Genomic DNA, 24,527 nt, shown 5'->3' on the forward strand with positions numbered 1-24,527 from the left:
CTATTACCTAAATGTGTTTTAATATATAGATGGATGATAATAAATCAGATAAGAAAAGGAAACAGTTGATAATTTAGTCTGACTCGCCAAAAAGTGTAGCTCGGGTATGTTGGACCATTATCTCAAAATTTAAGCCCCGTTTGTCCATAGATACCAAAAAAAATTACTTTTTTTTTTTTTTGGAATTTTGGAGTTGGAATTGTGTTTGACCATAGTTTTTGAAACTATAATTTTTTGTGAAATGTAATTGTAAAAAAGTGAAAAAAAGCGATTTTTTTTAAAAACAAGTTTTTAAAATTTTTGATATTCCGAAATACAACTTCAAGTCGTATTTGGAATTCTCATGGCCAAATGCTGATTCCGGAAAAAAGTGAAAAAAAAATCCGGAATAAAGTGAATAATTCTTATGGCCAAACAGGGGCTTAAACTAGAACTTTTGGCTATCGATTTTCTTTTTCTTGGCTAAGCGGGTGTAAAAAGCTGCACATTTGTATCATTTCCATTTTTTATATTTCTTTTCTAATTGTTACTGTATCATATTGGCCCATTTCTGAGCAGTCGAACAAATTGACATCAAATCTAAATTTAAGCATCTATTTGTCACATTTAGTAAAACTTGGTGAATGTATCCAGAAAACTACAACCATTAAGTATCACCACAATAATTAAATTTAAAAAATGGACCTCACGACTATTCTAAAACATAGAGAAGACTTCAGCTGGTCAATCTTCTCAAAGCTAATCCATCCATGTCTCAGTCTAAGCTACAAGTGTACTGGCTGTTGTAGACTCACTGCATAATAATAGAAACATTCACAATCAGAAAAGATTAACTTATAAGAACACCAACATACATTTTCTATGATCAATCATGGGGATTCAATATATTAAAAAGTAAGCACTCGAAAAAGCCAAGGGGATTTAGAACTTGTATATACTTTCTGGCAAAGAGGGTTCAGATGAATTGCTTGTGCCCTGGGCTACGGTAACCATGTGGTTGAAGATTCTTGGATAGGAGAATGATTAGATTTTGGCACCAGCTTGTATAAAGTCAATTAATTTCAGAAGATAATCAAAAATAGGTTATATTGCATTTCAAAGCTGGTTTTTTCAAAAGATTACATTAGAAATGGAGTGTGCACCAGGACGAGAGTCTAGTAGTGCAATGCAATCCAAAGCAGCTATATATGCCAATAGTCCTCAGTGAAGGAGTACTAACTAGCAATAGTCTGAATGGGCTTACTCCATTTGCTTCTACTTAGTGTTGGAATGTAACCTTACATGGGTCCATGTAAGAACAGGTGGTCCAATACCATATGACACAATCAAAGTCATGGAAAAGAGTCAAGGACAACACATAAGTGTCTGGCCTGAAGTCAGTACAAGAACTTGTATGAGAACTAACGATGCTGGACTCAAAACAAGAACAAGCGGTATAGAAACTAACTTGACACATGGCTTTGAAGTCACCGAAAGGACAAGCTAGAAGAGTACAGCATGGAGTTAGTGCAAGCTGTCCTAAGAAAAAAGGACTACTGACTGAGAGTGGTATGCGCGAAATGAGTGGTCCAAGGGGGAAAAGGTTACTTACAGCCAAAGTTTAAGGAAGTAGTGATATACTATGTTACCAGCAGTCATATTAGGTGGATCATAATCAACAACCCCAAACTATAGCAACATGTCAATAAATGTAGTGGTTTTCAATTTGGTAGCAAATCCATTACCAATGAACTAACGGTTCAGCTGGACTCTTCAAAAAAATCCTTACCAAGTGGAATAAAAACTGACTAAAACATCCATATCGTTTGGAGAAGGGAAGAAGTTAGTAAAACAACAAAGAAAGCAATGTTAGAATGGGACAAAGAGCAATGTTGCAGCTTAATTCAACAAAAGATCATTTCCATGAGGAAAAAATATGCAAAAAAACCAGTAATGTTTAAACACACAGGGAAGGAATAGACGGGACAAGAAAGATAGTTTAATTTTTGAAATGTATAGTACTAACTCTCTTATCTATTCCCTTTCTTTGCTCACTATTCACTTAAACCAATCAATTCTTTAATCATGTAACAAACGTAAGCCATGAAGAATCAATAAAACAAAACCAAGAAAGTTGTGCAGGAAAAATTCTCAGTCTTTAGTGTTTATCACAACCTAAAAGGAAACATACAATAAAGATTATCATTTCTGAAAATGACCGACCACAAGAGGACACTAGATCACATAAATAAGGGGAAATGCAAAGTCAAGTTGTTAAGTGAGAGAAAGAGAGAGAAAGAACAACTTACTATTTCCAGACAGGGGGGAGCTTCTTAGTTTTCTTGTAATAACGAGCAAGGCGGTGAATCCTACTCTCTACCAAAATCAAGCGGAACTTGGAATCCTTGTCCTTTCTGTTCCTCTCCAAATGCTTCCTGATGGCAACTGCCTTCTTAATAAGGTGGTATAGATCCTCTGGGATCTCGGGAGCAAGCCCTACCCAATCGCCCAAAAAAAATCCATAAGTTAAATCAATCAACTGTTCTCAATCCCAAACTAATTGGAGCTGTCACTACGAATCGTCAATATCTTCCACTCTATTGGCATTTCCTTCAAATATTGAAGTACTTGATATGTTAAATCAATCAACTTGTTAATCTCAAACTAGTTGGAGTAGTCAATATGTATGTTGCTCGGCCTATTCAAAAATGTCAACAGATGCATGACGGCTACTCCAAAAGTACTGAATTTTGGAGAATCCGACACAGGTGCGGCAACATTTTTGGAGAGTTCGAGCAACATAGGTCAATATGAATCATCTATATAGTTCGCTCTATCGGAAGCAAATTTTGTTCAAATATTCAACTAATTGATATGTTAAACCAAATTTTGCCAAAATCTAATCGCAATGGAATTCTTGCAGCATTAATCATCTCAAAAAGAAGATTAAATCTCATACCGTGAGCTTTGAGGATACGCAAAATCTTGCTTCCGGTGACACTCTTGACTTGAGCAATTCCGTGAGAATCACGAAGAATCACACCGATTTGTGAAGGTGTCAATCCTTTCTTCGCAAACTTGCAGATATTGTCCTCAACCTGAAAATATAGAAATATAATCATACAGTGATCTTATCATCTATCTGTTCCTATATCAAAATGTACTACATTAAGGGCCTGTTTGGACATAAAGTTGCTGCTTTTTTTTTTTTTTTTTTTTTAAAAAACTGTTTGGTTAAACATTATAGACAATTATTCCATCATAAAACTACTAACATTTTTTAAAGTGAAACACGGCTTTAATTTTCAAAAGAAAATTTTCATAAAAAGATATAGTTTAGAGCGTAATTACAAAGTGTAGCCACAAATTGCTTATTTACGAAACGTAGCTACAGTTGCACATACAATAGCTGTAATTCAGAGTCGTATCAATGTGTGGATTAGCTGAAATCGCGAGGATCAGCTGTATCAATGCATAATGTATCAGCTGAAAATGCGCGAAAGAGCTATATCAACGCATACAGTTACACCTGTGTGTAGTGTATTTGCTACAAAACCCAAAACGTAGCAACATTTCGTAACTTTTTGGAACTATAGCTACATTTCGTAAATACAGTCTAAATGTTTGCCAAGTCGCGTAATTTTTTTCTTTTCAAAATATACTTTTCAACTTACTTTCGAATACTATATTTTTTTTTTTTCAAATATCACCAAATTCATGTCCAAACGCATACTAAAAAAAAATAAAAAAATTGAAGATTTACATCTGGAGCGGAGGTCTTAAGCCAACTTGGAGGAGTTCTCTTGTATGGTAGAGCTGAAGCTGATATACCTTTACTGAAACCAACAAAAAAATATGATTTTTTTTTTTTGAAAAAAAAAAAAAGGGAGAAAAAAATGGTTAGAAGTGAATTAAAGTATTGGAGAAAATTGAAGAGAAATACATACCCACGACTGTGCATACGACCCATGGTGAAGATATGTGAGTGAAAGTGAAGGTTTGGTTTGTTGAAAGAATTTGACAAACCCTAGATTATTAGATTTCTGTAAGGTTTATTAAGGAAGTAAGGGGTTATTTGGGGCTTGAATTTTGTTGTTGCATGTTTAGAATGGATTGGGCCATGAAATCTTGGGTCCAGTATTAGACAGCCAAACCATGGGTCATTTGCACTTTGACCCTATTTTGTGTTGGACTCTAATTTTTGTTCCTTGAAACAAATAATTTTTTTGTAGGGCCTAAGTTATATTTTCGCATTATAATATTTCATAAGTTATGCCGGAGTTCTTAAAGAACTTAGACCTTGTTAGTCGCTTGTTTGATTTTGAAGAGCAAAAACTAGACCAGCTCATTTGAAGGACAAAAATTAAATACCTATCCATTTGAAAAAATTCGTTGGAAAGAAATTTTATTGTCCATCAGGCATAAGTTACAAAAGTTCTAACTTTTTCCTATAAGACAGAACTTGTTGTCAATTAAGCAGTTCACTGTCTTGAAATGTCCTAAACGCATACCTTATAGGCAAGAGCTAAAAGTTATACTTTATGGGCAATAAAAACTTTTCGATGTTGCCCATCGGGTATAAGTTCTAACTACTGCCTATAAGGCATAACTTATGATCAATTGAGCATGTTCGTTAAACTAATTTATGTCACCGCTTATGCACAATGGGCAATAAAAGCTTTACCTAGCGAATTTTCTGAAGCGGAAGCTATTTTTCAAAAAAATTGTTAAGCGGGGCCAAAAATCAAGACCACCCCTTATTGAGGCCATTTGTAAACTTAACCCCCTGTTGCTCATTTAATGAAATTATCCAGACCAAGTTCACTCAAAGATAAATTCTGTAATATTTATCTTCGAAAGCTGAACTCTGCCCCGCTCGGTATAAGTTATGTAGGAATTAAGCTATGCGGCATAAGTTATACACTATTTTCATATTTTGTTGTGTTGAAAGTTTTACAGTGTCCGGCATAACTTGTGAGATATTATAATACATAAAATGTGTCATCTCCTTTAATTATACGCATCAATCTCAAGTAGAAAAGTATGGGTTTTTACGGCTTAGTGACGCGAATGCGTATAATTAAAAGAGATGACATATTTTATATAGTTAACTTAGCTATCTAATATACGAATGAAAAAACATGCAACCTTTTTTCTAAAATTTGAATTGAAACTGTCAAATTGAAATACTTTATTAGAAATTGAGGCGTCCAATTGAAACCGGACTTAGTTTGAATATGAAATATTCGTGCAAATTTAAGTGCTACCTATGCATTAAACCAAAAATAAATGCATGTTTTAAAAATATCTTCTATATCAAAATTTTCACAGTAACATGTTTTCAAAACAACCCCTCGCATTTAATTATAGGTGATGTTTTAGTTTTAAAATTGAAGGGAGGTGATTCAAGTTTTAATTATTGAGTAGAGGTGACTAAATTTGATTAGTGATTAAGGGGCTTTGAACTTGCCCAATAGTTTCATTTTTGACACTTTGGCCCTCTGTTTTATTTTTAATACTTTGCTCTCAAGTTTTATTTTTAACACTTTGACCCTAAACTTTACTTTTAACACTTTGCCCCAAAGTTTTATTTTTAACACTTTGACCCAACCACTATAAACCCTAAAATACAAAAATCGGGAAAAAAAAAAATCCTCTTGTTTTAGTTTCCTCCATTTTTGTTCTTCCCATCTGTTCTTCGTGCTGCTTTCTTCTTCTTCTTCTTCTTCTTCTTCTTCATCCACCATTGCTCAAGAAAAAAAAATCATCCGATTTTACAATTTTTTGATTGAATGTCATTGGTGTAGCATTGGGCATTACTTCATAAGTGTTTTCGGTCCATTGGTAAGTTAAACAATACCGTTTCTTTCAATTGTTCATCCGGGTATAGTTGTCTTATTTGCTTGATTTTCCCAGATTCGTAGTTACTAATGGATCTAGTTGTTGCAGCAAGTTCTAAAGCTGTTGTGTAAGAGCTTCTGAACTTTTTGCATCAGCTGTTGTAGTCCTAGTGAACTATTTCTGCAAGAGTTGTTGATAAATTATGAAGTTGTTGCAGATTTAGTAAATCTGTTGCAACAATTACAAAAAATGTGAATAAATAATTTACAACGACGGTGACATTGTACTTTATGCAATAACCGTGAAATCAAAGTTTATCTTTCCAACAAGTCGAGTTACTTGTTGCAACAAGTATGATACTTCTTCATCAATTACGGCGAGTTGTTGACATATTTTACGATTGTTGGATGAAATTTGAAGCTCCTACTCTTTCCAACAAATAAGTGAGTTACTAACCTACTTGTTGCAACAAGTATGTTATTTGTTTCAATAAGTCACTTAGTTGTTGCATTTTGTTATGAAACGGACAAAAGCTGAAGTTGTCTCCAACAAGTAATCAAGCGGTTGGAGCAGGGTTACATACTTGTTGCAACAAGTACGTTAGAACAATTCATATAATTATTTCATTTTGTTATGAAACAGACAGATCAAGTTACTCAACAAATAAGTGAGTTGTTGCAACTAGTAACCTACTTGTTGCAACAAGTAAGTTATTTGTTCCAACAAGTCACTTAGTTGTTGCATTTTGTTATCAAACAGACAAGAAACTGTCTCCAACAAGTTACCAAGTAGTTGGAACAAGTTACATACTTGTTGCAACAAGTCGTTAGTTGTTCCAACAAGTCATATAGTTGTTCCATTTTGATATGAGACGAGAGACAAAAAAGCTGAAGTTGTCTCCAACAAATAAGCGAGTAAGAACTAGTAACCTTCTTTTGCAACAAGTCGATTATTTGTTCCAAGAAGTCATTTATAGTTGTGATTAAGTTAACTAATTTGGGTCCAAAATTACAGGAAAAAACCACTCAATTATGAACTTAATCATAAATTTAAGTGGCCTTTGGGCTTGGGGTGGTCAAAGTTGTCACCTAGAGTAATTTCAACACTTGACATTCAAGCATTGTAATTACTAGTTGTGACGACTTTGAACATCCAAGCTCAAAGGCCGCTCAAAATTGTGATTAAGTTAACTACTTTGGGTCCAAAATGTTAGAAAAAATCACTCAATAATTAACTTAATCATAAATTTAAGTGGCCTTTGACTTGCACTGGTCATGACTGATTTTCTTAAAACAAAATATCTTCAGGCACCATTAATGGGGGACTCAATAATAATAGGTGTTGATTGCCATGGTGAATGGATCGAGGTGAACAATCGATATATTTAGCGATGGAAGGGTAGTCACTTGTTAGAGACGATAGTGATGATCTATCAAGAGATGTTGAGTTTGATGATTTTGTGAACTTAATCATTAACTATTGTGAATTAACTTGTGAACCGAAAGACCTTGTCATCACTTACATGCATAGCTCTTTTGAAAATCAGAGGGTCTTGCCTTTTAAGATAACCGATCAGAGTCATTTGCGTACTTATTTGAAAGATGTAGCTAGGCCCATTTTAAGGGTATACGTGGTTGGAAGCCCGATCGAGAACCATAATTTAGCTCAAAACCAACAAGATGTATTAAATGATAAATTGGAAAGGGTGGATATGGATATTCCAGATAATAGAAATGCGAAGCCCCATCGAAGTGGGGGTGAGCCGATCCCTATACCCGAACTTGCGAGTAATACACCGTGTCTTTGCACATCACACCAGCCATGTTCAAGATGATGAAACAGGTTTTTATAAAGGAATGTCATTCAATTCGCGAAGTGTGTATTGCTTTAGATGTGACAATCTGAAGTGCAAGTGGTGGCCAAGAGATGTGAAGCTTTTAAGTTCTAGCAAACACGGAAGAAGGTGGACAAATAGGGCTATGCGGAAAAACAAATGCTCCTTATGCAAAACGATTGGCCACAAAAAAACAACATGTCCAAGCCGAAATGCTCCATAGTTGTAGATTGCATTGTGTTGTAATAATAGTTATCTCGTTGGATCTTTATGACATTTTAATGTTATTCTTTCTTAACATGGTAATTTATATTCTTGGTGATTATGAACTTAGTTTATATGATATGTTGTTCGTGTTCAAATCACTAATGTGTATATTCTTGTTAATAAATTGTTGTACGATTTCCAACAAGTAATGAATTTGTTGTAACGGCTACCAGTAACTTGTTGGGTTTTATCGAACAAGTAACGGGACTTGTTGCGGAACTAGTAAGTCGTTGAACATATTACAAAAAATCGGAGTTTTTAAGCAGATGCAACTAAGTTATATGTTGGGTTTTTTTTCTAACAAGTGGAGTGACTCAAGTTTTAATTATTGAGTAGAGGGAATCAACCACATTTAGTGATAAACAATTGGAATCAACCACATTTAGTGATAAACAATGGAAATCAAACAAGTGGAGTGACTTGTTACAGAAAATGGGTAACTTATTGGGTTTTATCGAACAAGTAACAGGACTTGTTGCGGCAACTAGTAAGTCATTGAACATATTACAAAAAATCAGAGTTTTTAAGCAGATGCAACTAAGTTATATGTTGGGTTTTTTCTAACAAGTGGAGTGACTCAAGTTTTAATTATTGAGTAGAGGGAATTAGCCACATTTAGTGATAAAAAATTGGAATCAACCATATTTAGTGATAAACAATGAAAATCAAACAAGTGGAGTGACTTGTTACAGAAAATGTGTACTAAACTGGAATCAACCATATTTACGGTTTTACTACACTTGCCGCACATGATACTAACCTTGGATACTACATGTTCAACAACTACTTGATTCACCCATATTTAGTGATCAATAAAGGGAATCGAGCCATATTTAGTGATAAACAATGGATATCGGCCCACATTTAGTGATAAATAATGGAAATCAAACAAGTGGAGTGACTTGTTACGGAAAAATGGGTAACTTGTTGTGTTTTATCCAACAAGAGTAAGGACTTGTTCAACAACTTACTCGGTTCTTTATACTACACTAACAGATATACTAAACTTTCTGGATACTACATTGGTTAACGATACTACTTGGTTCACCCATATTTAGTGATCAATAAAGGGAATCAGCCATATTTAGTGATAAACAATGGATATCAGCCACATTTAGTGATAAACAATGGAAGTCAAACAAGTGGAGTGACTTGTTATAGAAAATGGGTAACTTGTTGTGTTTTATCCAACAAGAGTAAGGACTTGTTAAACAACTTACTCGGTTCTTTATAAATGTATACTACACTTGCCGCAACGTATACTAAACTTGCTCCAACGTAGATACTACATCTTTTGCGTAGATACTACTTGGTTCACCCATATTTAGTGATCAATAAAGGGAATCAGTCATAATTAGTGATAAACAATGGATATCGGCCACATTTAGTGATAAACAATGGAAGTCAAACAAGTGGAGTGACTTGTTACAGAAAATGGGTAACTTGTTGTGTTTTATCCAACAAGAGTAAGGACTTGTTAAACAATTTACTCAGTTCTTTTACGCAATGAACAACATTTGTTGCAACGTATACTAAACTTGCTCCCAACGATACTACATCTGTTGCAACAGATACTACTTGATTCACCCATATTTAGTGATCAATAAAGGGAATCAGCCATATTTAGTGATAAACAATGGATATCAGCCACATGTAGTGATAAACAATGGAAGTCAAACAAGTGGAGTGACTTGTTACAGAAAATGGGTAATTTGTTGTGTTTTATCCAACAAGAGTAAGGACTTGTTAAACAACTTACTCAGTTTGCTGCAACAGATACTAAACTTGCTCCAACAGATACTACATCTGTTGCAACAGATACTATTTGATTCACCCATATTTAGTGATCAATAAAGGGAATCAGCCATATTTAGTGATAAACAATGGATATCAGCCACATTTAGTGATAAACAATGGAAATCAATCATATTTATTGATCATTATATATACTTAAGCAATTTTATGGTGTTTTGGGTCAGGATAGATGATCAACTAAGTCCAATACGCACTAAATGGAGTGATCATTGGAGTGAATTGATGTGAACTTCTTGATTCACCCACATTTAGTGATAAACAATGGAAATCAATCATATTTATTGATCATTATATATACTTAAGCAATTTTATGGTGTTTTGGGTCAGGATAGATGATCAACTAAGTCCGATACGCACTAAATGGAGTGATCATTGGAGTGGATTGACGTGAACTTCTTGATTCACCCACATTTAGTGATAAACAATGGAAATCAATCATATTTATTGATCAATATATATACTTAAGCAATTTCATGGTGTTTTGGGTCAGGATAGATGATCAACTAAGTCCAATACGCACTAAATGGAGTGATCATTGGAGTGAATTGATCTGAACTTCCTGATTCACCCACATTTAGTGATAAACAATGGAAATCAATCATATCTATTGATCATTATATATATCTACTACAATCATTAGTAATTTGTTGCAAATTCTTTCCACAACTATATGATCTGTTGCAACAGATTAGTAACTTACTTCAAGATAGATTATTTACTTGTTGGAACGGATTCGTAACTTGTTGGAACAGATTAGTAATTTGTTGCAACTTCTTCCACAAATGTATGATGCATTGCAACAGCATTAGTAACTTGTTTCAAAGCAGATTATTTACTTGTTGGAACGGATTGGTAACTTGTTGGAGCAGTTAGTAATTTGTTGCAACTTCTTTCCACGAATGTATGATGTTTGCAACAAATTAGTAACTTGTTTCAAACAGATTAGTTACTTGTTGGAACAGATTAGTAACTTGTTTCAGCAGATTATTTATTTGTTGCAACTTCTTTCACAAATGTATTATCTAATGCAACAGATTAGTAACTTGTTTAAACAGATTAGTTACTTGTTTGGAACGGATTAGTAACTTCTTTGAATGGATTAGTAACTTCAACAACCGTATGACCTCGTTGCAATCATTTAGGCAACTTTTCTAAACGAGATTAGTAGATTAGTAATTTTTTGCACCTTTTTTAACAATCGTACTATACGTTGCATTTGTTGCAACAGCGTTCATAAAAAATAATAAGGACAAAAAAAATTGTTTAGGTAGTAATTTGTTAAACATCCAGCTCAGGGCTCCAAAACTTTATTTATCACACCCACTGCCCACCGCCACTGCATCCTCGCCACTGAGTTGTCGCACAATAAAGTCTCGGGCTTCATCATGTTAGTGCCGGTAAGCAAATGCTCAATAAAAGCAAGTGAATACGATCGCGTGCCATTGCGGTTTTTCATTGTGGGGAGATTCTCCTTCAAAGACAAATTTCCAAGCTTCGTTGAGCAGCCTTTTCGGGCAAGCGTTCAAACATGCCACTCTGCTTCGATAGTTTCGGCCATAATTCAATAGTAGTCGGATGTGGATGAAGAACTCATCCTCTTGGATTTTTCGACGTTGTTTGTCATAAACATTTATCACCCGACCTTACTAGGGTGTGATGGGCACCCGACCCTTACCTAGGGCCGAGCGAACCCTCTTTGGCTCTTATTCCATGCGTAAATTGTTTTTTTTTTTTCTAAGTCAAATACACGTAACAAAGCTTACTAAAATATTCTTCGTTTTCCCGAACGAATCGGATTTGTAACTGAATAAAACTTATATCATAATACAACCGACACATTGTCTATGAAGCCACCGATTGCATCCGACTTCGGTACCCACGACTCGTTTAAAAGTCTCTAACCGTAATCGAAATCCCGGCACGTGTACTCGAAGTATTGATGCTACACTCCGGAGGGAGGCCAAGTGGAGCTTGCCAACTTCCCTGGAACATCTTCTATATTAACTTCAACTCGTCTGGGTGTACCTGCGCGGCATGAAACGCAGCCCCCGAAGAAGAGGGGTCAGTACGAGCAATGTACTGAGTATGTAAGGCATGAACAGTAACAACATAGTAAGAGCTCTAGAGCACATCATGTAAAGAGAGTATTCTGTACATATGAAACATATCATGGGGAAGCTATACCTGTACATATAGAACACAACACGTGTAAAACTGTAATCTGTGTATGAGTAAAACTGTATGGAAACATAGACCGTACCATAGGATAAAAAGTAACCTGCACATATAAGTGCCCTTGGGCAGATGCCGTGCTTTCTTAGCTTTCTTTACTCATATATATATATATACATATAAACATAAAAATAGAATATATCATATTGCCGAGGCGTCGGAAAATATATCCATTTAACCATAAATATGCACATCCCGCGTCCGGCATCCCGCGTCCGGACGATATCATGTGCCATACTATAACCGATCGCCGATATGCGTATATAACGCTGATTAAAATTATCTCCATTTTCCCCGTAGATCTATCGGCGTCTATAGCGCCCTGGCTCTTTCATCATATACATATACTCATATCACATACATATATCAGCGTCTATAGCGCTCTGATTCTTTCATCATATACATATTCTCATATCACATACATATATCAGCGTCTATAGCGCTCTGATTCTTCTTGTCATATACATATACTTATATCATGTATATTTATCAGCGTCTATATAGCGCTCTGATTCTGTTATCATATATATATACGTATGTCGGGTACACACATCAATCGGGGTCGTAAGGCATAATTTCATGTGTTTGGAATCCTTAGAATAGTCATTACCTATAATAGACTTGGGATATCCAGAAATAGTTTAACATTTCCATGTTTTCATTTTATAACCGAACATATCGCCAGCTTATCTATTGTAGGCATTTTCTCATTTTCGACTCCATCGTCGTTATTACAAGATCATATTCTTCACCTTAGTCAAGGAATCATCTTCGTCATACTTATCATGGACATATGTTCTTTCTTAGCATTGTCGTTGTCATGGTCATCATAGACATATTTACATTAGGATAGCGTGGTACCTACCGTTTGATAATCGGGACAAGGATCAGAAGTTTCCTTAGGATTCCACTCCAAAACAAGCCAAATGAAACAATAAGGAAAATCCGGGAACAATAGGCCCACCTCGGGTCAAATGAGGCGGCGCACACAATTTACGTGTAATACGTTTCATGACATTACTTATGAGAGTTTTAAGGTAATCGGGTCTCATTTATGCAAGTTCTAGAGGTCTAAGAAGTTTTCCAACATTTCGCACCATTTCTAGTTCAATTCTACTGAATGAATAGTAGCGAATTTCAATCTTGGATTTCGAGAAAAGGAATGGTCCCCGAGGCCCGTATCCAACTTAGTACGTCTAAGACATGCCATAGAAAGAAGGGTGAAGTCTTACATACCTTTTTCCGCTCCTTAAGCTTCTCCAAATCCCCTAAGTTCGCCAAAATCTACAATTTGGTCATGTTTACCAATTGTGAGTTGTAGCTTTCAAGAGTTCAACTTAAATTCATGTTTGTCTACCGAAATTTCGGCAGCATTTATACATATAGCATCCCGAGACTTAGCTCGGCCCAAAAATATCAACAACAACAACCCAACAATCCAACAACACCAACAATTATCATAAAACGCACTATAACATAAATAGTTCTCTTTACTACATTCAACAACTTTCATTCCAACTTCACATTTCCAAACTAATCTCCATGTTTTCACATTCATTACTAATCAAGATCACTCCAATACAATTCTAAATCATTCCATATTATTTTACAAATTATTCACAAGATATACCAAATATACAAAATATGCAAATTTTCCCACCAAAACCATAATTCACCCGAAACTTCAAATCTTCAACATGCATATTCATAACACATTTCCATCTTCCCATTTCATCAACCATGATCATAATTTGCTCTTTGAAAACTTTATTTCCATAATATTATAAAATCATTCTAAAATGACAAAATTTTTCTACATTCCATTCCAATGCCAACTTAAACCGTTTTCTTCCATTTCACATTATCCATTCCTTCACTCACAACAACACAACTAACATACTAATCAAATTTAATTTATTTCCCATCCACACATTCACCCTATACCAACATCCATATTTTTATTACTTCATTCTTATACTTCATACATGCACACCCATCATGCAAACTTTCATATTTCCATAAGTTCTACTCATTCCCATATACTACAACACAAACAAACCTTCATAACATAATAAAGAGGAATAAATTCTTACCTTCCTCTCCAATCTTCTTCACTTGACAAAGTTGCGGAAACGACGAAACGAATGGCCTATCTTCCGAAACAATTGTACCACGTTGTAGAGGACCCTTGAATTAGTATAAATATCACAAGACAATAATTTTTGATGGCAAAATCTTGGTCCTCCTTTTTCTCCCTCTTGGCCGAATAGGCTCTCTCTCTCTCTCTCTCTTTTTTTTTTTTTTTTTTTTGTTCCTTCTCTTGTCTTGAATTAGAAGAAGAACATATATATATATATGTAGTTATTACAAGCATGTGAGGGGCACATGCCCCCTCTCTAGAATTTTCTCTCTTTTTCTTGATTTTTCTTTCTTTTTCTTGAATTTTTTTCCAACACAAAAGATGACTTAATTGTCATCATTTTTCATCCTTTTTTTGTCACATGGCCAATATGGCCTCTTTGGAATTTTCATGAACCTTGGGTGAAATTCCTATTTTGCCCCTCGACTTTTCTCAATATTACGATTTTGTCCCCAACCTTCCACATTATTTCCATTGGCCATTTTGCAAACTTCTCTTTTTATCCTTGACCTCCCACAATATCTCCCTAATAATAGTCATAAATAATTTTATGACGACCTGCACATTAAAATGATTTTTCGAAAATCGTCTCGCCCTTAACTTTCCACGACGACTTCGAAATATCCAAACGTACAAAGTACGGGCTATAACAGTTGCAGTCATAAACATTTATCACCCCCTCCTCAATTACAAATTCGAGGGTGACAAACTGTCTGACATTTATGTTCGGTTGATAGTAAGCACCCTTTTGGCACCAACCCACTCACGACCACCTTTTATCTTCGGTACTTAAAAAGTTTAACATCATCATCCCATATAAAATCATCAAGCATTTGATTGAATGGAATAGCTTCCGATCGTGTGCTTTCATCCGACAACTCGTGTATCGCTTGAGCATGATATTGTAGAAGTTGAGATCCAAGATTATATCTCGTGGAAGCATAGTGCTCGGTGAAGTGCTTTGCCTCACACGCATTAAGAGCATAATTTCATCAACATACCGCATTAAAAGTATAAGGAATGTCACTACCCGAACAACTAAGTGAGTTGTTGCAACAAGTGTACACTTGTTGCAACAAAGTATTAGTCTTGCTGCAACAACTCTCCTAGTTGTTGGAGATTGCTTACGCATTGGGTCTATTTCACCCAACTGCTGTAAGCAATCTCCAACAACTAAGTGAGTTGTTGCAACAAGACCAATACTTGTTGCAACAAGTGTTCCACTCGTTGCAACAAATATATAACTTGTTGCAACTAATACAACCAAAATAAGACTTGTTTCAACAAAAATAATTGTTGTTTTCAAACTTACACTGGCCAGCCACTAATCTTCCATGCTTGTCATTATCCTGAAGTCATCGGCCTTAAATTCATGCAATGAATACATCGCACCCTTGCTCTTCTTGGCATTGACGAATTTTTCAAGCTTTTTCATTTTTTGAGCATCTCATGCTTATACACATTTACCTTTTTAGATCAACAACAGAGTGCCTTGTGGGGTGTAGAAGATTTCCTTGACCTAACATCGGCAATCGCCTTGAAATTGCTTTTCCTTCTTGAATGCGAATAAGAGTATAGGGTGAGGTCGCCTTCTTGATGGATTGACACCCTCTTGGATAACAAACTCGTGCAGAATTTGTGTCTTTTTGTGCCTTCACCAACTCCTCAACATTTTTTATCAAATCATCCATTCGTCGCTTGCAATAGGTGCATTCACAAGCACATTTTGATGTGTCGGCACCAACAAAGGAAAAGCTATCACCAAATCCGCCATAACTAACATCTCCATCAATTAGAGTTTGTCCACCGACATCACCACCAATTGGAGTTTGTCCACCGACATCACCACCAATTGGAGTTTGTCTACCAAAATCAACATCATCATCTATTATTTTTTCACCGGAATTTAACAACGCCGCAACGTCATCAACAACAAAGTTGACCACCAAGAACAACACCACCACCACCAACATCTACCACAATCGATTCCTTTTGATGGTCACTCCAGCCCAATTCTAATTTCATCCCCTCAATCATTTTATCGAACATTGTAAGGGCTCAAAGGAAGCAAGGAATGACATCTCCAACTCCCGTATCGTCGGACAAGCCATGGGTGCACAACCTACAACAAAAAGTAGATGTATTACAATGGTCCTAAATCATGAAATGCAATAGGTGACTAGGTTTTTGCAACAGATGTCATACTTGCTGGACATTTTCCAATGCATTTAGTAACTTGTTGCAACAAAAGTCATACTTATTGGACATTGTCCAACATATTAGTAACTTGTTGCAACAGAATAATGTCATACTTTTTGGACATTGTCCAATGCATTAGTAACTTGTTGCAACAGTGTCATACTTGTTGGACATTATCCAACGATGACCAAGTTTATTCTATATACATGTCTTAAGGCTTACCTCTTCCAAAGAGGGTTAAAAAGATCAACACTCAATCTAGTGTTGCTCTTTGTAATGCCCATCTAAGCATTCTTGGAAAAGACACTTCGAAGTGGTAGTCCTTCACTTGTTGTCGGAGGTGAGGAATGGCTTCAAATGCCCAAGCCTAAAAACAAGATACCAAAGAAATCGAATGATGATAGAAATACAAAAGTACAAGAAATTGACATTGCAAATGCTTTACCATGAAAGCCCAAGGGAAGCCATATAGATTGATGCTTCACCGTTGGCTTAAGCTCTTTCGATAAATAGTCAACAATAACTTGAAGCTTTCCCGCCCCATCCATGGTTGTTGAATGCCTCATAGTCCTCCGCAAGTTTAAACAAACCAAGTGGTATGTTCGTACTTGTATCTTTTGCCATAAAAACACAAAGGCACAAACCAAACTAAACACAAGGATCGCTTATGCTTTTTGACATTTTTTGGACCGCAAATCTACAAGCCTTATCTCCTTTGTAGCTTTTTCCAACTAACTCCACCAAAACCCGCTTTCACTCTTATCTTTTCCACCCTTTCCTACTTTCTTGGCTACTTTGGCCGTCTTACTAGTCCGGCCGGCTTATTCAATACAATGATAAGCTCGCAAGGATGACATCTAAGGCCGAACTATGGCAAACTCTTTCAAGCCAAAGCACACCGGCATGCCACAAGAATTAATCCAAAGCTCATCCTTTGCATCCGAAAAAATTCTACGCTTCATACGCCCATATACCATTTTCATTTGAAACCGTGCACCGGTCTCTTCAGGCAGATCCAAATACACCCCAAAACAGCTTTTTCTAAAGAAATCCTCCAACCCTCGCTTTTAAGAATTAGCCTAAACATATCAAAGTTCTTACCCATGCTCGATTTGACCGTAAGATCAACGGTCAAATCATTATTTTTATTCAACGGATCGTCACGGCATACTTGTCAATACCGAAAACCTTGACAACCTCAAAGAATGGAAGGTCCGTTATGATCTATGTCCAATCTACTAGAAGATTCTCGCAACTAAATTGGCATTCACACTATTTCTCTTCTTTGTTCTTAATTCGACTATGAACGTCGACAAGTTGAATCGTATTTTCGGAAGCAATCGTCCTTTTTATCATCTTCATCCAATCCATCTACTCCATCAGCTTCTTCAAACCTTCTAATTCTTCTTCACTTTGTTCATTTGTATCTACTTAACTTTTTGGCTTGTACTTCCTCTCTCTCGAGGATTGATTGTCGGTTTTTTGTCTCTTTCCTCTATATTTGCTAATTCAACAATAGATTTTGCTAAATCGGCAAGATTCTCTAATGATGATTGCACTCTAGCTTTTTTATTATCTCTATGACCCTCGCCTGATTTCTCAACTTTTCTTTTGGCTGGAGACATTTTATCTACACACAGGAGAAAAAAAAAAGCTTCAACTGATTAGTGCATCATTCAAAGTAAACAGATAATAAGAAGTGCAACATTTGATCAAACAAAATACAACAAGTAACAGAATTCCCCAACAACTGAAGAATTTGTTGCAACAAATGATGTAATCGTTGCAACAAGTGAATAGGTTGTTGCAACAGATTCTTCGCTTGTTGAATAAGTGATTAAGATGCCGTATATCTTCTACAAACACAACCAAATAATCAAGCAATGTCCAACAAATTTATACTTGTTGCAACATATTGTATACTTGTTGCAACAAGTGTTTAACTTGTTGCAACAACTATAAATCATGGACATCTTCTACAAACAACCAAAAAATCAAGCTAAGTCCAACATTTGTAGTTGTCAACATATTGTATACTTGTGCAACAAGTGTATAACTTGTTGCAACAACTAAAATCATGGATATGTTCTACAAACAAAACCAAAAAATTGAAGCTATGTCCAACAGATTTGTAGTTGTTGCAACATATTGTATACTTGTTGCAATAGGTGCATAACTTGTTACAACAACTAAAAATTTATTGGATATCTTCTACAAAACGAGAACCAAAAAACTAAAGCTATGTCAACCAGTTTGTAGTTGTTGCCACATATTGTATACTTGTTGCAACAAGTGTATAACTTGTTGCAACAATTAAAAATCATGTTGGATATCTTCTACAAAACGTAACCAAAATACTAAAGCTATGTCCAACCATGATTTGTAGTTGTTGCCACATATTATCTACTTGTTGGCACAAGTGTAAAAATTGTTGCAACAACTAAAAATGGTTGACATAGCTTCAGAACAAGTGTAACTAGATAAATACTAGGAGACAAGAACAAAAAAATCATCTATTTGGATATCTACTCCTAAACCCTGAACCATACCAGGACAACAACAGAAAAAATCATTTATTTCACTACAAACACACAACAACAACAACAATAACAACAATAACAACAACAAGATGGATTTTATCCAAGCTTTTCCTAAACACTTAACCAAACCAAAACAACAAGCATCTACTTCCAAGACAACAGCCAAATCGTCTACTACAGACACAATCATACAAGTTAAACAAAATACACCAAATGTATGTGCAATAATTGTTTATCCTTTCTTTTCCTAAACCATACCATAACAAGACAACACCAACACCAACATCAACACGAACACGAACACGAACACCAACACCAACACCAACACCAACACCAACACCAACACCAACAACAGTATTTCACTCCAAAATACACTAAATAGAGGTTTTTAAAGCAAGTAACCTCAGCAAATGTCTACAACTGTCAAACAAGTGATGAAGTTGCTGCAAAGAACTTACTCATCTGTTCGAAAAAGTCAACAAGATTGTAAGCCATTTTTTCAAAATCTTAAGGAGAACAAGAACACAAACATCACAAAAAATCATAATTTGAGAACAATGTACGCTATTTACAAACGCAAAAACCCCAAAGAAGTCAAACAAATACCCCAAATAAGGGTTTCTAACAAGGAACAACAAAAAAACAACATTGAAGACAAACCCATGTTCTTCTTTTTTTTTCTACAACTAAAATCATCAATTTCTACCAAATAACTTTTGGAACAAGTGAAACAAAAACTTTACCTTGATATTAAAGAAGAAGCAAAGCAAAGAACTAAGACTCTATAGACGAGGAATAAGAAGATGACAAGAAAAGAGGAGAGATGAGAGACGTCCAAGTGAAGGAGATTAATCTTGTTTGCTCGGGAGTTTTGATTTTAAAATATAGAAGAAGTGCGAGGGAGTTGTGGGAGAATTTGGAGATGTTTTGAATAATAAGCTGGTGTTTTAGTATAATGGGTTGGTGTTTTGGGTTTTTTTTGTAGTTTGTAAAAGATTAAGAAGTTTTAAAAATTACATTTTAGACCCAATCTTCTTAATCCCAAATTTAATTGGGTTTTGATGTGAGGTGGGCCCCACACGTCACCTTTAGTAATTTTGGAGACTTTTTAGTCACCTTCATTTAATTCTTCGTAGTTTCATGCTACCTGTTTTTACTTTTCATTTTACATTATCCACCACCCCACCCGCACACTCCCCCTTGCCCACGCCCCACCCTGTACCAATATACTTTCCCAATTCCTCTATGTACTGACAAAGAAAACTGTAAGAGTTAATAGAATATTTGGCATCATCGGTAATCCTAAAGGCTCTGTCTTTTTCCTTTTTGTACTCTTTTTAGCATGTTACTTTTCAATAGTTGCGCTTGGTATGGTATGGTGCAGTTTATAGTTTCTTTTTAGAATGTTACAGTATTTTAACAGCCTTTTAAGCTTATGTGTGAGTAAAAAATGACCAAAATCTTGAATATTATTTCTCCCCTTCTTTTACCTTTTTGTACTCTTTTTAGAATGTTGCTTTTCAATAGTTATGCTGCATTTATAGTTTCTTCTTAGAATGTTACAGATTTTAACAGCCTTAAAGCATGTGTGTGAGTAAAATATGATCAAATCTTGAAAAATATTTTTTTACCTTCTTAGTTAAGAGATGATGGTTGATAAGCTTATAGAAATAGCAAACAGATAATATCATTTTTCCTTTTGAGACCCAAAAATGTATTTAAGAAGTATTAATGGAAGGTGTTAAGTTATGTTACACATCTGCTAGTTGAGGTGTGTGCACGTTTTTTTTTTTTTTTTTTTTAAAGACTTTTCCTTCTATTTTTTTTTTTTTTGAGGCGGAGTTGGAATTTCAACTTTGTGGTTTCTGAGTAACTTCAAGTGCTAATGACTAAGTTCAAAATTTAATATTTCTACATACTTAATGAATTTTTTAACGGAAAAGGGCCAAAATTACCCCTGAACTTTGAAAAATAGTTCATCCATACTTTTTGCAAGCCGTTATACTTTAGGGCCAATTATACCACTTCTTTTATCATGTGGGTCGATTATACCAATCGTCAGCTTGCCATGCGATGGCATCATCTAACCCTTCAAAATTATTTTACCCTCAAATAATTTTTTACTCCTACTAAAATAACTCAATTCGACCAATTTTTTTTTTTTCAAGAAAATAATACGAATTATTTTTATATTTTTTGGAAAAATTATCCGTATTATTTTTCTTGAAAAAAAATTTGGGTCGAATTGAGTTATTTTGTGAAAAAAATTATTTGAGAGTAAAATAATTTTGAAAAATGATGATGCCACGTGGCAATGCGATGTATTATAATCGAATTGACAAGATAACCGGTAAAAGATAATTCCTAAAGATAATCGAAGTATTGGGATGAACTATTTTTTAAAGTTCAGGGGTAATTTTAGCCCTTTTCCGATTTTTTAATACAAAAACAGTGTCTGATAAAAAGCTATTGGGTTTCATCGAAACCGTGTGCGGGCTTCTAACTCCGCCCCTGCATGTTCCCGTTCGATATGGTATATATTTCAAGGCAAAATAAATATTGGTATAACATAGATATTTGGAGGAGATAATTGACCGATATCAACTATAATGCACCTTATTTCTTATGTTGATTGACAATGTGAATAGCAGTTCTGTCTAGATAGTTTGGAGATTTATTCCGTGTTATTGCTTATTTTCTACAGGTTCTTGGTGATTATTGTTATACGATGCCTCCTAAGGGTAGAAATTGTCGTCGAAGTTTACCTCCTGACTTCCTTAGCAACCTTCCTGATAATGTAATCGACCTCATTTTGATTTGTTTGCCTTGTAAAGATGCCGTGAGAACAAGCATCTTATCGAGGAAATGGAGGTATAATTGGTGTAGACGTACAGAGTTGATGCTTGATGCATCTCCATGGATATCACAGATGGACCCTACAATCAAATTTACAAATACTATCAACCAGATTATGACGCTTCACGAAGGACCTGTTACTAAGTTTACCCTCGACGTTGGTTCTCTCAAAAGTTGTCCTAATATTGACAACTTCATAAATTTTCTCTTTAGGAATGGCATTCAACATCTTGTTCTTCGACTTCCATCAGTTCAATGGGGTAAAATATACAAAGTGCCTTCTTCACTTTTCACATGTTTGCAGTTGAGGCATCTATCTCTTCATCATTGCTTAATACATCCTCCGTCAGTCCTTCAAGGGTTTCACAAGTTAATCAGCCTGGAACTATTTGAAATCTCAATTTCTTCTGAATTGCTTGGAACTTTGATATCTCTTTGCCCGTTGCTTGAGCAGTTGGCGCTGGAAATCTTAGAAATTTTAAATATAATTGAAATTAATGCGCCTATGCTGAGATCCTTTGATTTCAAAGGCTGCATAAGTTCTATCTGTCTAAAGAATGTCCCCTGTTTGGCAAAAATATCTCTGATAGGTGAGGATTCTTATGAGGACATGGAGAATTTCGATTTGGCAGAGTTTTTCGAGTCTTGTTATGCTCTTGAGCACCTCCTCTTCGACTTCTTTAAAAGTCAGGTAGATTTTGCTTCATGACTTTATTGTTATGCACATTCATAGATTGATTCTTTTGGGCTGACTCATCTTGAAATTTGGTATTTTTTCCTAGCTCCTTGATGATGCTCTAGATGAAGCACCAACAAGGCTTCCCTTTGATCTTAACCATGTCAAACATTTTCACGTGCCAAGAATTGAGCTGGTGGAATCATATGGGTTGTCATGTGCTCTTTGCTTGATAAGAAGCTTTCCATATTTAGAATATCTTGAAGTTGGGGTTCGTAGTGCTTTGCCTCTTTTCTTTCTCCCTTTCTTATTTAGTACCTGTTTTTTTCATATTTCATAGATCCTTGATCATCTGAAAGTCGACTTCTCTTATGGTTTTTAGGTTTACCTTGAAGAAGATAATGGTATTGTAGAATCCCTGGAACTTGAATGGTTCTCCAATGTGACATTTAATCATCTCAAGGAAGTTAAGCTAGAACGCTTTACAGGAACAATGCCTGAGCTGCAGCTTATCGAGCTTTTCTTAGCTAAGTCCCCGGTGTTGGTGAGAGTGCTAATTGATACATGGCTTCTAGATGGTGAGGATCCTGACATAATGTTAAATGCATCAACAGAGCTATCAAACTATTATCGTGCATCACCTAAAGCAGAATTAGTCTACCTTAAGTAGTATAACAAATGTCGATGTAGTAGTATATATGATACTATGTTTTGCCTTGCTGTAACAAGATAGAGAGACTAGTGACAGAATTTTTTAAGGCCATATGGTGGACGGTTTGGGTTGAAAGGAATGACAGAACTTTTGAAGGCCATAGGAGAAATTTACAGTCTTAAACAAAGATGGCTTATTTTGCTAGCTTTTTGGTGCAACCTGGTTATTGTACAGGATGTTCATGCAATTTTAGATACAATTTGGGATCTGTACGATATGAAGCTATGTTTTATCGCACTGGCTTAGTGCAAGCATTTATAAAATCTTTGATTACTTATCAAAAAAAAAAAGATAGAGAGACTAGTGAACGCTATCTGTTTGGGAAATGAGCATTCTGGATGGATGATTTGATTAGTTTGTATCACTCCCCTTCACCCAACTTTGTTTTAACCAAACATTGTAAATTGTCATATGGTTATTCTGCACCTTTTTTTTTTTTTTTTTTTTTTTATCATTCATGGTTTGAAGATTCAAGTCAATTTGAGGTGGCCACCATTAACTTTTGGCACACTGAAAAGAAGAGGTAGGAAAATCACAAGATTGAGTGGGACGTAGTTGCCAAGCAAATTAATGGACTATGCTTTTAAACTTCTTTTTATCTTTGCTTCATTTGCATTTTTTATCTTACCCTTTGTTGTCGCTTTTTTTCTTTCAACATTGCTTTGATTACTTCTTTTGAGCCAAGGATCTATCGGAAACAACCTCTCTACCCCATAAAGATTGGGTAGTCGCCCCGCTATATCTTTCCCTCTCCACTCCCGCAGTAAAATACGCTTTACGTTGTTGTTATTGTTGTTGCTGCTTTTAAACTTCTTTTTGTCCCACCATTCCAACTATAGATTAATTCAACTTCTTTACATGTTCAAGAATCAATTGCCATCTTCAAACCATGAATATAGTACGCTCAAACAATTTCTCTGGTCCTTTTTCTATACTTCTCTGAGGTTTTTAAATAACTACTTCAGGTTTAGTGACTGTTATGTGGTTTTGAAGCGGAACCTTGTTAAACGTGCTTATGAATGATCAAGTCACAATCATGTTAACTTGACACATCAACTTATTAGACTGTAAATTATTGAATATCAAACTAAGAATGAGTTTTCTGCACTCCAGCATGGTAAAATGTAACGACTGGTTCTAGAGACAATTTTATCATTTTCTTTTAGAAAAGATAATTTTATCATATTGTTTAGAAAGGCTAACATAAAATTGACATTTGACGGGACATTCGTGGTGTTTCTGGTTAAACTTTTTACACTGTTCTAGTTGAATCAAACAGACTAAGAGCTGTTTGGATTGGCTTGTAAAGCTTCTTAAGCCAAAACAACTTGTACTTTTGTAGTGTTTGGTAAGGTAAAAAAATGCTTTTAAGCACTTTATTTTAAACCGGAATAACGAATAACAAAAATAAGCCAAAAGTCAAAAGTTGGGCATTC

General features: G+C 35.3%; 2 protein-coding genes across 2 annotated transcripts; one reads left to right on the forward strand and one right to left on the reverse strand.

Moving 5' to 3' along the window:
• Positions 1-580: 580 nt before the first annotated feature.
• On the reverse strand, positions 581-4,077 carry LOC132065617 (small ribosomal subunit protein uS15-like). Its single transcript, XM_059459094.1, has 5 exons — positions 3,927-4,077; positions 3,743-3,815; positions 2,939-3,077; positions 2,289-2,475; positions 581-793 (listed from the first exon to the last, which is right to left on the reverse strand). The coding sequence occupies exons 1-5, from the start codon at positions 3,947-3,949 to the stop codon at positions 760-762; spliced, it is 456 nt and encodes a 151-aa protein (XP_059315077.1). The 5' UTR covers positions 3,950-4,077; the 3' UTR covers positions 581-759.
• A 15,928-nt stretch (positions 4,078-20,005) lies between these two features.
• Positions 20,006-23,522, forward strand: LOC132065618 (F-box/FBD/LRR-repeat protein At1g13570-like). Its single transcript, XM_059459095.1, has 4 exons — positions 20,006-20,143; positions 21,552-22,394; positions 22,486-22,650; positions 22,762-23,522. Exons 2-4 carry the CDS (start codon positions 21,576-21,578, stop codon positions 23,047-23,049), a joined length of 1,272 nt encoding a protein of 423 aa, XP_059315078.1. The 5' UTR covers positions 20,006-20,143; positions 21,552-21,575; the 3' UTR covers positions 23,050-23,522.
• The last annotated feature ends 1,005 nt before the right edge of the window (positions 23,523-24,527 follow it).

The sequence above is a fragment of the Lycium ferocissimum genome, chromosome 7 (assembly GCF_029784015.1).
Source record: "Lycium ferocissimum isolate CSIRO_LF1 chromosome 7, AGI_CSIRO_Lferr_CH_V1, whole genome shotgun sequence".
Classification (NCBI taxonomy): Eukaryota; Viridiplantae; Streptophyta; class Magnoliopsida; order Solanales; family Solanaceae; genus Lycium; species Lycium ferocissimum.

Excerpts from the sequence above, each read along its gene's own strand:
- LOC132065617 (XM_059459094.1), bottom strand. The coding sequence starts at position 3,949 with ATGGGTCGTATGCACAGTCGTGG. Across the intron at positions 3,078-3,742 it reads TTAAGACCTCCGCTCCAGAT|GTTGAGGACAATATCTGCAA; the intron begins GTAAATCTTCAA and ends CTATATTTTCAG. Across the intron at positions 2,476-2,938 it reads GCGTATCCTCAAAGCTCACG|GGCTTGCTCCCGAGATCCCA; the intron begins GTATGAGATTTA and ends GCGATTGGGTAG.
- LOC132065618 (XM_059459095.1), top strand. The coding sequence starts at position 21,576 with ATGCCTCCTAAGGGTAGAAATTGTCGTCGAAGTTTACCTCCTGACTTC. Across the intron at positions 22,395-22,485 it reads TCGACTTCTTTAAAAGTCAG|CTCCTTGATGATGCTCTAGA; the intron begins GTAGATTTTGCT and ends ATTTTTTCCTAG. Across the intron at positions 22,651-22,761 it reads TAGAATATCTTGAAGTTGGG|GTTTACCTTGAAGAAGATAA; the intron begins GTTCGTAGTGCT and ends TATGGTTTTTAG.